The 18,087-nt window shown below is 57.1% G+C and overlaps 2 protein-coding genes across 4 annotated transcripts; both read left to right on the top strand.

Annotated features, from left to right (window-relative positions):
• The first annotated feature begins 66 nt into the window (after positions 1-66).
• Positions 67-10,640, top strand: LOC126071972 (general transcription factor IIF subunit 1-like). 3 transcript variants are annotated; one of them, XM_049876505.1, is made up of 13 exons: positions 67-490; positions 572-618; positions 1,791-1,863; positions 5,037-5,230; positions 7,323-7,493; positions 8,611-8,795; positions 8,888-9,038; positions 9,119-9,180; positions 9,246-9,365; positions 9,448-9,521; positions 9,597-9,720; positions 10,069-10,186; positions 10,283-10,640. In XM_049876505.1, exons 1-13 carry the CDS (start codon positions 479-481, stop codon positions 10,485-10,487), a joined length of 1,536 nt encoding a protein of 511 aa, XP_049732462.1. In that variant the 5' UTR covers positions 67-478; the 3' UTR covers positions 10,488-10,640. The 3 variants fall into 3 exon arrangements, with proteins under 3 accessions (XP_049732462.1, XP_049732461.1, XP_049732459.1); XM_049876504.1 differs by having other exon boundaries at positions 68-490; positions 9,122-9,180; positions 9,597-9,735; XM_049876502.1 differs by having other exon boundaries at positions 68-490; positions 9,597-9,735.
• A 4,159-nt stretch (positions 10,641-14,799) lies between these two features.
• On the top strand, positions 14,800-15,484 carry LOC126074002 (persephin-like). Its single transcript, XM_049881345.1, has 2 exons — positions 14,800-15,080; positions 15,165-15,484. The coding sequence occupies exons 1-2, from the start codon at positions 14,921-14,923 to the stop codon at positions 15,482-15,484; spliced, it is 480 nt and encodes a 159-aa protein (XP_049737302.1). The 5' UTR covers positions 14,800-14,920.
• The last annotated feature ends 2,603 nt before the right edge of the window (positions 15,485-18,087 follow it).

Raw genomic sequence — 18,087 nt, 5'->3', positions numbered from 1 at the left:
AGATTGTCTCGCTCTACCCAGGATGCCCCGCGGTCCTTTGTGTGACGTCACGGAGGGGGGCGTTCCCGCGGGTCTTGATTAGGTTAACTGCGCCACAAACAGTGAAAAAGGGAAGCGCGAGCGGCCGAAGGCGCTTCCGTGAGCTCTGCCTAGGTGTGCGTTTGCTCCGCGGGAACAAGGGAGAGGGCCAAGTGTCAGCGCGTTGAGGGGGGCCGGCGGCGGGTTTCGGTTCCGGGTTAGACGGCGGCGCAGGCGCGGACGGGCCAGGAGCGGCTGGTCCAGGCGGCGAGCGCGCCATCCGTGGGGTCGGTCGGGGGTCGGCGGCGCCGAGCGGTTGGGGTCCTCGTTCAGGGACAGAGCCCCGAGCCCGAGGGGGCAGCTTCCCCGCACTGAGAGACGCGAGCCCTGGCGGGCCGAGAAGAAGGAGGCCTCAAACCTTGACCCGGTCGGAGCGAACCCGAACCCCCGACTGTTGCCCATGGCGGCCCTAGTGAGTATGGGGCGGGATCGGGGGTCCCAGGTGGCGGCGTCCGGAGCCCCTCACTCACCATCCCGCCTTCTCTCCCCGCAGGGCTCCAGCAGCCAGAATGTCACCGAGTATATTGTCCGAGTTCCCAAGTAAGTCCCTGACCCGCCGCCATCCCCACCACGAGAAATCAGAACCGGCACGGGCTTGTGCGCTGCCTGGTTCTGCCTGCAGCCTGGGAGGACCTTGAGTGCAGGGTGGGGCTGAGCGGAGGCCTTTCTGAGAGCATCACTGTTTTTGAACAAATCTCTGTTTTTGAATGAGTGAATGAATACATCACTGTGTTTGAGTGAATGAATGAACGGATGAGTCCATTAGTATCCGTTGTCCTCCAGTCGACTGATTCATGGCGATCCCGTGTGTGTCAGTGTAGAACTGTGCTCCACCGCAGGGTTTTCAGTGACTGATTTTTCAGAAGTAGCTCACCAGGCCTTCCTTCCACGGCACCTGTGGGTGAACTCAAACCTCCAACCTTTCAGTTAGCAGCTGAGCGTGTTATCTGTTTGCACCACCTGGGGACTCCTAGTACATCATTCTTGGCACAATTCAGCCCCCTGGGCTAGCATTTGAGACTTCTCTCCTCTGTGCCCCACACTGTGGCTGTAAGGACATATTCCTTGTCCTGCCTCCAACTGATCAAGCTTGCTTTCATTTCCAGGCCTTTGTACATGCTGTTCTCTCTGTCAAATGTCTTCCCCAACTGTGACTGCACTGGGTGGAATCCTGCTGATCCTGCAAAACCCAGTTCCAGAGCTTTTCCTCATCCAGGAAGCCTTCCCTGCCTGCTCCTTCCCCTCAGGGCCACGTTCTCTATTTTCCCCACATCCTGGGTTCCCTCTTTCTGCTCCACTTTGGCATGGGGTTGGGAGACTATGGGACAGGTTTCCCTGACATACTGGGACACCATATAGTTTTTTATGGGTCCTCAGCAAGGAGTCACTGGGCAGCGCAAATGGTTAACGCTCTTGGCTGCTAACTGAAAAGTTGGAGAGTCAGGTCCACCCAGAAGCACCTCAGAAGAAAGACTTGGTGATCTACTTCTGAAAATCAGTCGATGAAAACCGTGTGGATCACAGCAGTCACCTTATGGGGACGGTGCGTGACTGGGCAGCGTTTCATCCTTTGTTCATGGGTCACCATGAGTGGGGGTTCACCTCCCCAGCGGCTAACAACAGGATTGTCTGGCACAAAGGGCTGAGCCAGGGGTGGTTTGTTGAGTGAATGAATGAGCGAATGAGCGTTGCCTTCCTTTTGCTTGTTCCAGAAACACGGCGAAGAGGTACAACATCATGGCCTTCAATGCAGCTGATAAAGTCAACTTTGCTACTTGGAATCAGGTAAACCCCAGGTTCTGCGGGCGGTGAAGGAGGGAGAAGCTGACGCTGGACCTGCTGGTTGTCATCGCTAGGTCACTGAGGCTTCGTTTCCTCAGCTCCCCAGAGTGGAGATAAGATGAGGACTAAGACCCAGGCTGAACTGCCAGACATCCCTGGAGGTAGACTTGGCAGGCCGTGCAGGAGGCCGCAGGAGCCCTCTCCTCAAGGGACACTGGGGAGCTCTGCCCGCTGACGGGCAGTCGCGGGTGGCTGGGGACTGCATCGCACAGAGGGCCCCAGAGCCCAGCAGGCAGAGGCTCTAGAAGGGCCTTTGGAAGCCATTTGGGTTTTGTTTTTTGTTCCCCCATTTAATGTTGTTAGTTGCCTTCGAGTTGACCCCAGATTACGGCAACCCATGTGTTACAGAGCAGAAGTACTCCGTAGGGTTTTCAGGGCCAGCGCTGATGGGGGCCTGGAGGAAGTGGAGCTGATGATGTGGTGGGAGCCTGATATGGTTTGAAAATGGAGCCGACAGGATTTGTGGATGGAGTGGAAACGTGGGGTTGAGGGAAAGAGAAGTTACAGATTCTGTTCACTGAGGAAGTGTAGTTCGTTGTCAGTTGCCATCGGGTCGATTCCGACTCCTGGTGACCCATGTGTGCAGAGTAGAACTGCTCTGCAGGGTTTTCAAGGCAGTGACCTTTCAGAAGCAGATTGCTAGGCCTGTCTTCTGAGGTGCCTCTGGGTGGGTTTGAGCCACCAACCTTTCAGCTAGTAGTCAAGCACTTAACCGTTTGTGCCACCCGGGGACTCTTGAGAACGTTTGGATGGAATATTTGAGAATTCTGTTCTGGACGTTTTACGTTGAAGCTGCTGGTTAGACACCCAGAAGAGATGAGCGAGCAGCTGGATACATGAGTTGGGTGTTAGGGACAGGGGTGGGCATTCAGGGCTGGCATTTACATCATAGGGATGGAGCCGCTCAGCAGAAAGTTGGCTGAGAGTCAAGATGGAGTCCCCATCCTCAGACCCTCCCATTGCTGCTCATCTTGTTTGTCGGCACTGTTGTCTTTTGACTTTTAAACTGTTGTCTCATCCAGCTGAGCTGATGGAACTCTGCAAGAGAGGGACAACAGGGTCACAGCCCACCCAAATGCTAGGCGGGTGGGTCATCGCCCAAGGCACCATCTTCGCAGAGAGCAGGGCCACCATTCATTTGAAACCTTGTGGGGGGACCTCAAGCTGCACACTCATGCACACTCACACACTTTCCCTCTCCGTGGCCCTCCACACATGTGCTTACACACTTTCCCTCTCCATCACTTCCCACACTCGTGCACACTCACACACTTTCCCTCTCCATGGCCCTCCACACTCACACACACTCACACACTTTCCCCTCTCCATGGTCCTCCACACATGCATGCTTACACACTTTCCCTCTCCATGGCCTCCACATTCATGCACACTCACACATTTTCCCTCTCCGTGGCCTCCACACATGCATGCTTGCACACTTTCCCTCTCCATGGCCCCCCACACTCATGCACACACACACTTTCCCCTCTCCCTGGCCCCCCACACTCATGCACAGTTACATACTGTCCCCTCCATCACCCTCCACACTCCTGCACACACACACACTTCCCCTCTCCATCACCCTCCACACTCCTGCATACACACACACTTCCCCTCTCCATCACCCTCCACACTCCTGCACACACACGCACTTCCCCTCTCCATCACCCTCCACACTCCTGCACACACACACACTTCCCCTCTCCATCACCCTCCACACTCCTGCACACATACATACTTTCCCCTCTCCATCACCCTCCACACTCGTGCACACTCACACACTTCCCATCACCCCCACACTTATGCACACTCACATACTTTGCCCTCTCCATAGGCCCCCACACTCATGCAGACTCACACACTTCCCCTCTCCATGACTTCCCACACTTGTGCACACTCACACACTTTCCCTCTCCATCACCTCCCCCCCAACAGCCTGCAGCCCACCTTGAGTCATCTGAACAGGGAACAGTGTTTCCAGTTCTGTAATCACCCACTGGGCGACGTGCTGCAACACTAGCCATCCGTGCAGAAACCTTGGTGGTGCCATGCTAAAGTGCTTGGCTGCTATCTGAAAGGTTGGCAGTTCAAACCCACCAGTATCTGCAGGACAAAGTCCAGGTGATGGGCTTCCGTGAAGATTACAGCTTAGAAAACTCTATGGGGCAGTTCTACTCGCTGACATGGGGTCACTGTGAATCGGAATTGACTCCATGGCACCGAACAACAGCAGTCATCCAAGAGGGGATGGTCCACCCATGGGGTTGCCCTCCCCCAAAATCATTCATCACCAGAGGAAACCAGTTTTAGTCACTGAGTCAGTGTCGCCTGATAGCGCCCGGTGTGTCAGTGTAGGACCGTTCGGCTCGGTTTTCTTGGAAGCAGATTGCTGAGCCTTTCCTCTCCTGGGGCTCTGCGTAGATTCAGACCACGAGCCTTTAAGCTGGTAGTCGAGCGCGAACCGTTGGCTCCACTTAAGGACCTTGAGGACCAGTTGAACATCTGTTGCCATCGGGTTGACTGCAGCTCATGGTGGCCTTTCACGTGTGAGCGTAGAACTCCGCTCTGTAGGGTTTCCAGTGACTGAACCTGTGGAACTAGATCGCCAGCCCTTTCTTCTGAGCCACCTCCGGGTAGATTCGGGCCTCCAGCCTTGCAGTTGGCAGCCGAGCACGTTAACTGCTTGCACCACTATATGCTGCTAAACTGCCTGGAGATTGAAGTTTGGAAAAGCACAGCCTGTAACGATGTCTAACTTTACAGGGCCGTCCAGCGTCTACTGCAGACAGAGAAGAGGAGAGGCCCAGTTCCCAGCACGTTTCTCTTCTTGTTTTTGTTCACTGCTACAAAGATCTTGTTTTTCCTTTTTTTTTTTTTTTAACTTTTAATTTGGAACTCATTAGAAACTTACAAAAAGTTGCAGGAATCTGCATACCACGAGGTTCCCCATATCCCCCTCCCCAGAGTCACTGAGTGTTCACATTTCACCCCATTTTTGCCGAGCAGGTAGTTGGCTCCAAGTGTCTGGAGCTCAGCTTGGCGAGAGAGGGGTGTTCCCGATGGGACCCAGGCCGGAACCCTGAGAGGGTGTGCTTCCTGGTCCCCTGTCCCCTCAGGCGCGGCTGGAGCGGGACCTGAGCAACAAGAAGATTTACCAGGAGGAGGAGATGCCCGAGTCGGGCGCGGGCAGCGAGTTCAACCGCAAGCTCCGGGAGGAGGCGCGCAGGAAGAAGTACGGCATCGTCCTCAAGGAGTTCCGCCTGGAGGACCAGCCCTGGCTGCTCCGCGTCAACGGCAAGGCGGGCCGGAAGTACGCGGGGCTGGGGGCAGGGAGGGCTGCCAGGCTAGCGACCAGTGCCCCCCGTCCTCACCCCGCTCCGCTGGTGACCCTGACGCTCAGCTTCTCCTCTGTTCAGTGGGGGTAACAGTGCTTCCTGCCTTGCAGGGTCTTGTTTATTGTCATTTTTTAGTTTCTGGTGAAAACACGTACAACAAGGCATACTCCTGTTCAACAACTTTCACATGGTCATTGACAGGGGTTACATTTTTCACATTGTGTCATTCCCTCGGTCTCTGCCCCCGTTGTTTCACCACCGTTAGCTTAGACTCTCTGTCCCTTAAAGTCGTTGTCTGTGCTTTAGAGTAAGTGTTGTCATCTCAGTTTTACAGGTAATTTTTCAGTCAGGTTTTTATTTTAGTTTTTTGGATATGCCTTGTCATCGTATCAGTACCAGACTGTTTTGATCATGTAGTTTTATAATGTGTTTTAAGATCAGGATGTGTGAGTTCTCTTACATGGCTCTTCTTTTGCAAGATTGCTTTGGCTCCTCAGAGCCCCTTGCCCTTCTGTATGAATTTGGGGATTAGTTTTTCCATTCTGCAACGATGGCTGTTGGAATTTTGATGGGGACTGCAGTGAATCTGTAGGTCAATGCCTTTCTTTTTTTTTTTTTTTTTGGTGAAAATACACACAAGAAAACATACACCCATTCACTAATTTCTTCATGTCCAGTTCATTGACAGTGGGTACAACACGTGTCACCATTGTCCGTATCTTTGCCCCTATTGTCCCACCACCTTTAGCTTGGACTCTGTGCCTCTTAAAGCTCTCTGTGCTTTAGGGTTACTGTTGACGGTTCAATCTCACATGAGTAATTCTTTAGGAGCATGCTGGAGTCAAGGCAAATGTTACTGATGGAGCTAAACTTGTTTAGTTTAATGGTGACTTTATGGCTGGTTTCGGTTCAAGGTATAAATGTTTTTTTCAGACAATAGACTAAGGGGTTCCTTTGGTCTCAATGTATTCAGTGAGTCTGGTTTCCAAGAGTTTTTTTTTTTTTTTTTTAATTTCATACACCAATTCACCAGTTTCTCCATGTATGTTTCAGTGACGTTGATTACATTTTCAAGTTGTGCGGCCATCTCCCCGTCCTTTCCTGAGTTGCTTCCCCCATTAACATAAACTCACCGCCCCTAAGGCCCGATCACTCTTTTGAGTTGTTGTCCGTTTGATCGAGGGTGAGCTGAGCGGGTGCCGGTCCCTGGCTCAGCAGCAGCCCTGAGTGCCGCACTGCAGGAAGCCCAGGCAGTGGCCCTGCTGTGCACAGAAAGGGGCGCATGGGGCCGGGGTTTGACCGGATTGTGGCAGTGTCCTGGAGGGGGTATCTGGGGTGAGCCGTGAGGGGTAAGGGTTCACAGAGGCAGGGTGTTCCAGCTCCAGTGTGCACAGAGCTGGGAAAGGGCCCTCCGGCTGCAGGTGGGCAGCACCCAGAGGGCTGGTGGCGGAAGGGCAGGCTGCAGAGGTGGGTGGGACTGGCCCTCCCAGTGCAGTGGACACCAGGATGCCGCTGGCCCCTGGGAGGCTGGGGCGGGGTCCAGAGCCTTGGGTAGGCTGTAGGCAGGTAAGGGGCTGCAGACAGAGATGGCCGCAGTTTCTGGGTGGAAAGGGTTGCGGAGGAGGCTGGGAGGAGGCGGGGCAGTGGTCCTGGCTGGAGGTGGTGGTGCACAGGTGGGCTCTTGCTTCAGATCCTCTCACACCTTCCTGTCCTGTCCCCATCCCCACCCGGCTCCTCAGGTCCTCCCTCCCTCATGCAGCCCACAGCTGCAGGTGGATCTGGTTCTGGGGCGTCTCCTTAGAAGCTTAACAGCGTGACACCTGACTGGCTCTGCACGTGTGGAGTCCTGGCCCCATTTTCCAGATCCAGAAATCGAGGCCCAGACAGTTGAAGGGCTGCCCAGGGCCTCGCAGCTCATTCTCGCAGAGCCGAGAGTCCTGGCTTTTCCTCAGAGAAGCCAAGTGGGCTCTGTAGAGGACACGGTTCTAAGGGGCAGAGGCAGGGCTGGGGGCAGATGGGGGCTGGTCCCAGTCCCACAGGCCGGGCCGTGACTGTGGCTTCCCACAGGTTCAAGGGCGTGAAGAAGGGGGGCGTGACAGAGAACACGTCTTACTACATCTTCACCCAGTGCCCCGACGGCGCCTTCGAGGCCTTCCCGGTGCACAACTGGTACAACTTCATGCCGCTGGCCCGGCACCGCACGCTGACCGCCGAGGAGGCAGAGGAGGAGTGGGAGAGGTGAGGGGCCTGGGTGGGGGTGGGGGGAAGCAGGACGTGGCCATCACGGTTCCCCAGGAGGACGGAGACTGACAGACTTTGTATCCAGCTGCAGGCCAGGCGGCTGCTGGGAGCTGGGCTCTGGGGACCCAGCCAGACCGCCCAGCCCTCCTGGAGCTCCCAGTCCAGCAGGGAGACAGGGAGGAAACCAGGCGGTTGTCTGGCCCTGAGATCCAGAGGCGACAATGGCCGAGCCCAGCCCTGCGGTGTGAATGGGCAGCACAGGGTGGGTGGTCCTTGGCCCCCTCAGCTTCCTTAGGGAGGTCGCTGGCTGGATTAACTGCAGCTTAGACACATGGGCACAGCGTGACATGTGACAGTCTGTCCCACGGGGAGAATGGGCTCCCTGTGCAGAGGTCCTCGGGGCAGTAGTGTTTGGTGGTGGGATTTCACCCTCCACGTGGTGACCCCACACACAGAAGAACGACGTGCAGCCCAGTCCTGTGCTATCCCCATCATCAGTTGTGGCCGGACCTCTGTGCTCCACCAGGTTTTCATTGGCTGGCTTTTGGAAGTCGATTGCCAGGGCTTTCTTCCTAGTCTATCTTAGTCTGGAAGCTCTGCTGAAACATGTTCAGCATCACAGCAACACGCAAGCCTCCACTGACAGGTGGTAGGCGTGCATGAGATGCATTGGTCAGGAATCGAACCCAGGTCTCCTGCACAGGAGACGAGAAACAGAAGGGTGTTGCCATGTTTTGGTGAGATCTTGTTACCTGGGTAAAGTCAAAGGGAGGTGTTAAGACCCCAGCATCGCACTGAGACTTTCTCTCGATGGACTCGGGACTGAGAGAATGGGAAGGGGGCCTGCCCTCCTGTTGGGATGCCGGGGTATTTGGTGCCACGTGCTGGGGTTCCCTGGAGTCCGACCATCTCTTCAGTCCCCTGAATGGTACCTGCCACCCCTCCGGGAACCAGCTGGTGCAGAAGCCCAAGGCCTGGGGCTGTGGAGAGACGCTGAGGTCCCTGGGAGTGCAGACGGCTTCCAGTTTTCAGGCTGGATGGTCTGCTGGTGCCCAGGGCCCGGGGCTGTGGAGGAGGCGCGAGTTGGCCCCACTGTCCTGCTGTCCTGCCGCAGGAGGAACAAGGTCCTGAACCACTTCAGCATCATGCAGCAACGTCGGCTCAAGGACCAGGACCAGGATGACGATGAGGAGGAGAAGGAGAAGCGGGGCCGCAAGAAGGCCAGCGAGCTGCGCATCCACGACCTGGAGGACGACTTGGAGATGTCGTCAGACGACAGCGAGGCCAGCGGCGAGGAGGGTGCGGCCCGGCCAGGGAGCCTGTGGGGGCAGGGAGGGGAGCTCCAGCCTGAGCCCCGGCTGAACCCCTCCGCCATTCCTCTCCCCCCGCAGGCGGCAGAGCCCCCAAGGCCAAGAAGAAGGCGCCGCTGGGCAAGGCGGGCAGGAGGAGGAAGAAGAAGGGCTCGGACAACGAGGCCTTGGAAGACAGCGACGACGGGGACTTCGAGGGCCAAGAGGTGGACTACATGTCCGACGGCTCCAGGTGAGGCGGCGGTTGGCAGTGGGGGTGGCCCAGCCCGGCCGTGGGGACATGCTCACCGTCGGACTCGCCCTGTCTCACAGCAGCTCCCAGGACGAGATGGAGGGCAAGCCCAAAGTGACCAAGCAGGAAGAGGGCCCAAAGGGTAGGTGAGGGGCTGGCAGGGGCCTGGGGCGCGGCTGGGCCTCCCACTCACGGCCACACCCTCAGGTGTGGACGAGCAGAGCGAGAGCAGCGCAGAGAGCGAGGAGGAAAAGCCACCCGAGGAGGACAAGGAGGAGGAGGAGGAGAGGAAGGCCCCAACCCCCCAGGAGAAGAAGCGCAGGAAAGGTGGGTGTCCGCTTCCCAGCTGCTCTCAGCCCTTCTCCGGGCCGGCCTGGGTGGTGATGACGCCCTTCCTCCTGCCCTGCAGACAGCAGTGACGAGTCGGACAGCTCAGAGGAGAGCGACATTGATGGCGAGGCCTCCTCGGCTCTCTTCATGGCGGTGAGGCCAAGCTCTGGAGGGCAGTGGGGTGGACTGGGGCTTCAGCTCCCCGACTCACGCCCCTGACCCCCACAGAAAAAGAAGACACCCCCCAAGAGGGAGCGGAAGCCATCGGGAGGCAGCTCGCGGGGGAACAGCCGCCCCGGCACACCCAGCACAGAGGGCAGCAACACCTCGTCCACCCTGTGGGCAGCCGCCAGTAAGCTGGAGCAAGGTGCCTGGCCCTGTCTGTCCCTGCCCCATCGCGCTTCAGGGTCTGAGCCCACAGGGACACTGCTTCCTGAGGTCACGCACAGTCAGGGACACAGGCGAAATGCAGCTTGTACTCTGCCGAGAGTCCTCAACCTGTGGTATGGGGACCATTGTCACCCCATGTGACAAGGATACTGAGGCTGGGAAGTTATGTTTCTCACTTGGGGTGGCGGGGGAGCGCTGGAGGGGCCGGACTCCAGTCTGCCCTGCTGGTCCCGGTACCTGTCATCCCACCCTGTCCGGCCTGGGGTCCTGCCCTGTGTCCCCGGGCCTCACCCTGACCCTGCCTCCACAGGCAAGCGGACGAGCGACATGCCCACAGCCAAGCGGCTCCGGATGGATGCCGGGCCCCAGGGCCTGTCCGGGAAGTCCACCCCCCAGCCCCAGTCCGGGAAGTCGACACCCAGCAGCGGGTAGGTTGGCGAGGATATGGGGACAGGGCGAGGGCTGCAGGGTGGGCTCTCACTGACGCCTGCCTGCCTGCCTGCCTCCCACCCTCCGCTCTGCAGCGACGTGCAGGTGACCGAGGACGCCGTGCGCCGCTACCTGACGCGCAAACCCATGACCACCAAGGACCTGCTGAAGAAGTTCCAGACCAAGAAGACGGGGCTGAGCAGCGAGCAGACGGTGAACGTGCTGGCCCAGATCCTCAAGCGTCTCAACCCCGAGCGCAAGATGGTCAACGACAAGATGCACTTCTCCCTCAAGGAGTGAGGCCCTGCTGCCCAGGGACGGGCTCCGTTCTCCGCTGCTGGGTTCTCCGGCTGCTGCTGTGCTCACGGCCTGGGCCTGCTGCCCCCCGAATCCAGGGGTCCCCTTTGCATCAATTCGGGATCAGTGTAAACAATATATGCCTCATTTTTCTTCTCTCTGTGTCTCTGATCTCTCTTTCTGGAACTTTTGAAAAAAAGCAATTGCCGTCGAGTTGATGCTGGCTCATGGCAGCCCCATGTGTGTCAGAGTAGAACTGTGCTCCGTACGGTTTTCAGTGACTGACTTTTCAGAAATAGATCACCGGGCCTTTCTTCCGAGGTGCTTCTGGGTGGACTTGAACCGCTAACCTTGCAGTGAGCAACTGGGCGTGTTAACTGCACTGCCCAGGGACTCACCTGGAACCCTTAGTGCCTGTTGTTGTTGGGTCCCGTCAAGTTGATTGTGACTCAGCAAGCCCATGTGACACAGTAGACCTCCCCTGCAGGCCTCCGAGGAGCCCTGGTGGCACCATATGTAAGAGCTGTGGCTGCTAACTAGAAGGTCAACGGTTCAAACCCCCCAGCCACTCCCGCAGGGTCACTGTGAGTCCACATCGACCTGACGGCAGTGAGTTGGGTTTGGTTTAATCTCTATGGGACCAGGTCACCACCAGGTCTTTCTGATGTGGAGCTGCTGATGGGTTTGAACTGCCGACCTTTCCCCTAACAGCTGAGCACTTAAACCTGTACCACCTGTTAGTCCCTCACACTCCCTCTTACTGCTCAACCCTAATCACCGTGACCTTCTCCCCCAGTGCTGCATTCTGGGGAATTTCTTCAGCTCTCTTCCTCATCACCAGTCCCCCCGACCCCTCACCCTCCGTGTAGCCCGTTACAGTATCTAGTTTCTGTTGCTCCGAGTTGTCTTTCTCAGATCACCTGGTCTGTTTTGATAGAGTCTCACCTCCTACTTATGTTGTTGATCATGTAAGTTTTTATTTTAAGCATCCTCATTAGTCTTTTTCAGACACGTCTGTTAGCTCAAGTCTGTAGGTGTCCTGTTGTGTCTTCTGACTCCCCTTTGTGAGATTCTCCTGTGTTTTATCATTTGGGGAGGTGAGCCCTGCCCATTGAGGGGGCTCTTTATCTGTAGGAGTCCTGAGCACACCCTTCTGGGATGCTTTTGCCTTTGCTTCCCCAGGGAGCCCCGGGACCACCAGCCCAAGACCGTGTTCTTAGCTCGGGGCTCTGTCCCTGTGTGCCCATGAAAATCCAGACCCCTTCACTGCCGATGTTAGCAATCTGAAAACTTTTCCTTTTTCCAGCGACGTTGCAGGAGTTTCCACATTTTCCTACAGGCTTGGTTAGACATTGTGTTTTATCCAGCATTGCTAGGTGTTGGGTGGGGGGGGCGGGTTTCCAGTTCACGGACATTCATGTCGCTGGGGAGTCCCTGAGCGGTGCAAACAGTTAACGTGCTCGGCTGCTAAACAAAGGTTGAGGGTTTGAGTCCATCCACATGCACCTTGGAAGAAAGGCCTGGTGACCTGCTTCTGAAAACTCAGCCACTGAAAACCCTGTGGAGCACAGCTTCTCTGACACACATGGGGTCACGAGTTGGGGGTTGACTTGACGGCAGCTGGTTAGTTTTCATGTTGCTGGAAGCAGAGTGTGACTGAAGGTGTTGTATTTGAACCCCTGTTCCGAGTTTTCCGGCTGGGGGCAGGATGCTGGGCCCGTGCATCATCTGGGCTGGAAACCTTGGGTGGAAATGTTGTCCCCACCCTGTTCCGCTGTCCCCTGGTTGCCAGCCGGGAATGCTTGAGATGTCGGGCTAATTCCTAGGAATGTCCCAGGTTGGTCCAACCTCCCTCCCCGTCCTTCCGCCCGGCCTTTTTAGGGCAGCAGGAAAGATGCTGTCACCCACTGCCCTGGCGGTTTCAGCCCTGCCCTCCCAGCCGCATAACCAAAGGCAAACCCACTGCCATCAAGTCAACTCTGACTCATGACGACCCCATGTGTGTCAGCGTAGAACTGTGCTCCATAGGGCTTTTGATGGCTGAGTTTTCAGAAGATCACCAGGCCTTTCTTCTGAGGCACATGCACAGGGTCTCCTGCTACTACATTCAGAAGCCGAACAGTACAGTGTAGTGGTTGGGAGCAGGGGCTTTGCGTTCCAGGGACTAGGTTCAAATCCTGGCTCCGCTTCATATTTCTGGGTGATTTGCGTACATGGCCTCGCCTTGAGCACATGGCCTCGCCTCAGAGTCTCCCTTTTCTCATCTGCAAGGAGCCTGAATGAGCTCTGCGCACAGCAACCACAGCACAGTGATTTAACCAGTCCCTGGGGGTGGCGTTAGGTCGTCTCCAGGCTTTGGCTAATCCAAGCAACAGTGAATGTGCCGGGCTGGCTTCTTCGCTGCCCTATGTCGGATGAGTTCCCCCGGGTCAAAGGCATGCCATTTACGGTTCCAGTAGCAATTGCTCAACTGGCATCCAGAGAGCCTCTCAGCAGTCGTACCCTACCAGCAGCACGGGCAGGTCTGTGCCCCCCTCTCGCAGTGGGTTGTGGTGGATTGTTGTTGTCGTCTAGTTGATTCCAACTCATGGCAACCCCATGTGTGCAGAGTAGAACTGCCCCATAGGGTTGTCATGGCCGTGACCTTTCGGAAGCAGGTCGCCAGGCCTTTCTTCCAAGGCACCTTGGTCTTAGTCATCTAGTGCTGCTACAACAGAAATACCACAAGTGGATGGCTTTAACGAAGAAAGTTTATTTCCTCACAGTAATGTAGGCTAAAAGTCCAAATTCGGGGCATCAGCTCCAGGGGAAGACATTCTCTCTGTTGCCCTTCTCCTCAGTGTTCCTGCAGACTAGGAGTTTCTTCACGCTGGGACCCTGGGTCCAAAGGATACACTCTGCTCCCAGCACTGGTTTCTTGGTGGTATGAGGTCCCCGTCTCTGCTCACTCGCTTCTTTCTTTTATATCAGGAGATTGCCTCAAGACACAATCCAATCCTATAGGCTGAGTCTGGCCTCACTAACACAACTGCCACCCATCTTCATTAACATCATAGAGGCAGGCTTTACAACAGGTAGAAAAATCACACAATACTGGGAATCATGGCCCAGCCCAACTGATACACACATTTTTGGGGGGACATAGTTCAATCCATGATAGCTTCTCTGGGTGAGTTGTTCAAACTCACCAATCTTTCGGCTAGTAGTCAAGCACTTAACCATTTACACCACCTAGGGACTCCTAGCGGTGTGTTAGACATTTGATATTTGCCAGTCTTGTAGGGCTGGGGAGTCTCATTTAAGTTTCACGTATGACATCAATCAGTTCTCCAGACATAGAGAAGCAATTTGGATTTCCTTTGCCTCAAAAGCTCTTGGACACTCCTTAATGCCAGGTACGGTGCTAAATGGATCTTTCTATCCTCATCGAAGGAGCCATGGTGGTCCAGTGGTTAAGCTCTGCTGCTAACTGTAAGGCTGGTGGTTTGAACTCACCAGCGGTTCTGTGGGTGAAAGACCTGGTGACCTGCTCCCATAAAGATTAACGCCTGGAAAACTCTATGGGGCAGCTTTCCTCTGTCCTTTAGGGTCACCATGAGTCAGGATCTACTCCATGGCAACGGGGAGTCCTCACTGAATGGTGTGTGGGAGGGATAAGGGGATGGAGGTATACTCCCAGAGTTAGGCAGAGAGAGGCATGGAAGCCACCAGAGCCTGCCTCTGTCACTGGGACTTGCCGCCACCTCCATTGTCCACTTGTTGCTGAGACCCAGCGGTTCCTGGTCTCCCTCCTGGTCTGATGCTCTTTGGTCCCAGGATGGGGATGGGGCTGAGGTCCCAAGGTCCCTTTTAGAGACAGGACCCCCGCAGGGTGAATTTACTGTCCTGGTCCTTGGCGGTCCCCGGGCCTCTCCCTTTTCCTGTTTTGACGCTGGTTCCACTGGCCTGGAGACAGGCATGATGTCTAATCCTCCAGTGGGGAACTATGGTGGGGAGTCACCCGCTCCCCACCTGTCAGGCCCCCCCCCCAGCACACATATAGCTGTTCTACCTGGCACAGAAGGCGGGGCTGCTGGGCCTCAGCACCTGATTGGTGGGGAGGGACCCTACCAGGCATCCTATGATGCCCCCAACTCTCCCTCCTCACATCAGGTGGCAGGGCTGGGAGTGCTGGCTGCCTGTCCTAGGCTGGGCCCTGGCTGCCACAGCACCCTCGTAAATCAGGGGGCTTAGGAGATATCGGAAGTGAGCCTGTGGAATGTCTGGACTGGGGGGGTGTGAGCCCTTAACTCTTAGGAGCGCAGGTGGGTGGGGCAGGAGCTGCTGCCTGCATCCCAGGATGAGGGGCCTGGCAGGGAAGAGTGACCCCCCCCAAGCCCAGCCAGGGGCATAAATTGAGGGCAGGGACTCCCTGCCCTCAGGACCTGCCTGTCACCATGGCCCCAGGAGGAGGCCTGTTCCACTGTCTCCTGCTCCTGTGGCTGCTACTGGGCCTCAGCTGGGGCCCCGCTCCTCTGGGGTCCCCGGTGGCGGAGTCTGGTGAGTTCTGGACTGAGCATGTAGCAGGGACCGGAGGGACCCAGAGGCCGTGGCTGGGTAAGGACCCCGAGTTCCCCATCTGATCCCCAGCTGCTGCCTGCCCAGGCCCTGCCTGCTGTCAGCTGCCCTATCTCCCCCCAGGCACCGGCCACACCCTCGCCCGCCTGCGCCGAGCCACGGCCAGCCCGTGCCGGCTGTGGAGCCTGACCCTGCCGGTGGCCGAGCTGGGCCTGGGCTACGCCTCGGAGGAGAGGGTGGTCTTCCGCTACTGCGCCGGCAGCTGCCCCCACGGCGCCCGCACCCAGCACGGCCTGACGCTGGCCTGGCTGCGGGGCCAGGGTCGCGCCCACAGTGGGCCTTGCTGCCGGCCCACCCGCTACGCCGATGTGGCCTTCCTCGACGACAGCCACCGCTGGCAGCGGCTGGTCCAGCTCTCGGCAGCCGCCTGCGGCTGCGACTGAGAGAACCCAGCTGGTGCCAGGAGCCCTGCTCACTTATTGGAGTCTCGGGTGCGGAGGAGGGGAGGTGGGCTGGGCGGCCAGCAGTTGGTACAATAAAGGAAGTGCTCTCTTGGCCTGGGACCCTGTGTTCAGCCGACGTGAGACTTGCCACCTCGACTCCCAATGGGCAGGCGGGACCCGGGATTCCCCTGCAAACTCCAGCCCCAGCAAACGGAGGCATGGTGGTCGCTTCTCCAACTTTATTAGCACAGTGTCTTTGACAGGTGGGAGGAAGGGTCAGCTGGCTGCGGGGGGCTGTCCAGGCTCTCCTGGCCCCATATCCTCAGGGGCTGAGCCGCAGATCTCTGAGATGCGTCGGGCCCGGGGAATCCGGCGCTCCCCAAAAAAGGAGTCTTCATCTTGAAGGATTTCGTGGGAGAAGTCATACCGGGCGGAGCCCCTGCAAGAGAAACCCCAGGCTGTAACTCGGAGTGGGGGAAGCCCCTGTCCAGCAGTCCTGGGTCCTAGGCCAATGGGCAGCTAGCGGCGCCTGCTGGGTCTGCGGGATGGAGGTAAAGGTGGTGGCTGCTGCCAGGGCTCAATGTGGGCGTCAGGCAGGCGGCCCGTGGGGGGCTGGGGACCCTCGGGCTCGCAGTACCTAAGGATGTAGAGGGAGCCTGGCTCTAGCAAGAGTTCCAGCCAGTCTGCGGGCTCCTGAGTGTGCACCAGCCGCATGACGCTGGGGGACAGCAAGGACAGGCCGGCGATGGTGGCTCCGCAGAACCGCCGCCGGCCCACAACACACACATACACACACACCCACGGGAAGCTCCCAGGCTCCGCCACTGCCCACCTTGACGCTGTCCACGTGCGGCTTGATGTAGCCCCGCGGTTCCAGGTCTAGCACGTGCACCCGGGGGAGATGGGCCTGCCCCGGGTCAAAGGCGGCCTCCCGCACGCGCTGCAGGATGGCCCGGCTCGCCTCCGACCAGCACGGCTTCTCAGTCTCTCGGAAGCCGTGGATGGCCTGGCAGAGAGCGCAGGTCACGCCTGGAGGCTCCCGGGGGAAACAGGGAAACTGAGGCACGGAGGGGCAGACTGCAGTACAGGGGCTGCTTCTCCCCGGACCGGACATGGGGATATCCTGCATGATCCTATCTAGGCCCCCTCCCCAGACCTCAAGCCCCTCCCTCACCCCCGCCCCAGGCCCCACCTAGGCCGGACCCCAGTCCTTTGGACCCATCCTCAGGCTCCAGTTTAGTTCCAGACCCCGCCTCAATATTCAAGTATCCAATCACTGACCTTCCCTTAACTCCTCACTCTAGTTCCCGCTCCTAACCTGGCTTTACTACACCTTCGGCCCCAGCGGGCTCAGGCCCAGGCCCCAAGCCCACCACAGTCCAACATTCCAGGCCCAGTCCGCTGGGGTGGAGGGGGGTCCCGCTCCCTCATGGCCCCGCCCCCAACGTTCTGGGTCCGCCCAGCTCCACAGACCGTCCGGTCACAACGCACCCCTGTTCCAGGCCCCGTTCCCTCTGTGACCCAGCCGCCCCGATGTTCCAGGTTCCGCCCCCAGCCGTGCTCCGCTCCCAACGTTCCAGCCCACCCCACCCTGCTGTGGCTCAGTCCCAGCTCCACAAACCCAGGTCTGGTGGACGAAGCACCCCTCCCAGATCCTGCCCCCAGTTGTGGCCCTGCCCCCACCCTACCAGTCTCCAAAGTTCTAGGCCCCGCCCCTAGTCTTCGCCCCAACCTTAGCGGCCCTGCCCCATTTCTAACGTTTAAGCCCCACCCCCAGCCGTAGGCCGCCCCTGTCCCAAACCATTAGGTAATTGACCCCGCCCCAATGTTTCTTTTATGTTGGGGTGTAATCTATACCGAAGGCTGTAGTCTTTGATCTTCATTAGTGTTTCAATTCGTCCTCACTTTCAGCAAGCAAGGTTGTGTCATCAGCATAATGCAATTTGTTAATGACTCTTCCTCCAATTCTGAAGCCCTGTTCTGCCTTCAGGCCAGTTTCTGGGATTATTTGCTCAGCGTAGAGGTTGAGTAATACGATGAAAGGATACAATCCTGATGCACACCTTTTCTAATTTTAAACCACCCAGTATCCCCTTGTTCTGTTTCAACAACCGCCTCTTGGTCTATGTACAGGCTCCTCATGAGCACATTTAAGTATTCTGGAATTCCCATGCTTCACAACATTATCCATAATTTGTTATGATCCACACATTTAAATGCCTTTGGTCCTTCTTTTAGTCTGTCCTCAGCTGGAAGGTCCACTGAAACCTGTCCACCTTGAGTGACCCTGCTTGTATTTGAAATGCCAGTGGCATAGCTTCAGCATCTAAGCCACACAGAAGCTACCACAATACAACAAACAAACTGACAGAGTGGTGGAGCCACCACAAAAAAAAAAAAAAAAAAATCTTAGCCTATTAGCTGCGCCCCAAGTCCATCTGCAGAACAGGCCTTTTGGAGAATTTCTATTGACAAGTGACTTGAAGTTGTTGGCAGTGGAAGACCCTAGCCCCGCCTCTTTTGACACAATCCTCACCTTTCTGATCCAAAGGCAAGGATGCCTCAAGCCTCTGATTGGAGGATAAAAGTCCAACATTGTGGAG

The sequence above is a fragment of the Elephas maximus genome, chromosome 3 (genome assembly GCF_024166365.1).
Source record: "Elephas maximus indicus isolate mEleMax1 chromosome 3, mEleMax1 primary haplotype, whole genome shotgun sequence".
NCBI lineage: Eukaryota > Metazoa > Chordata > Mammalia > Proboscidea > Elephantidae > Elephas > Elephas maximus.
Note: the sequence above shows the minus strand (reverse complement) of the source record. Positions and strands in the feature narration are given on the sequence as shown.

Bases quoted from the DNA above. Each gene is read 5' to 3' on its own strand.
- LOC126074002 (XM_049881345.1), top strand. From the start codon at position 14,921: ATGGCCCCAGGAGGAGGCCTGTTCCACTGTCTCCTGCTCCTGTGGCTG. The intron at 15,081-15,164 runs GTAAGGACCCCG...ATCTCCCCCCAG, and splicing joins GACCCAGAGGCCGTGGCTGG to GCACCGGCCACACCCTCGCC.
- LOC126071972 (XM_049876502.1), top strand. The intron at 619-1,790 runs GTAAGTCCCTGA...TGCTTGTTCCAG, and splicing joins TATATTGTCCGAGTTCCCAA to AAACACGGCGAAGAGGTACA. The intron at 1,864-5,036 runs GTAAACCCCAGG...CTGTCCCCTCAG, and splicing joins ACTTTGCTACTTGGAATCAG to GCGCGGCTGGAGCGGGACCT.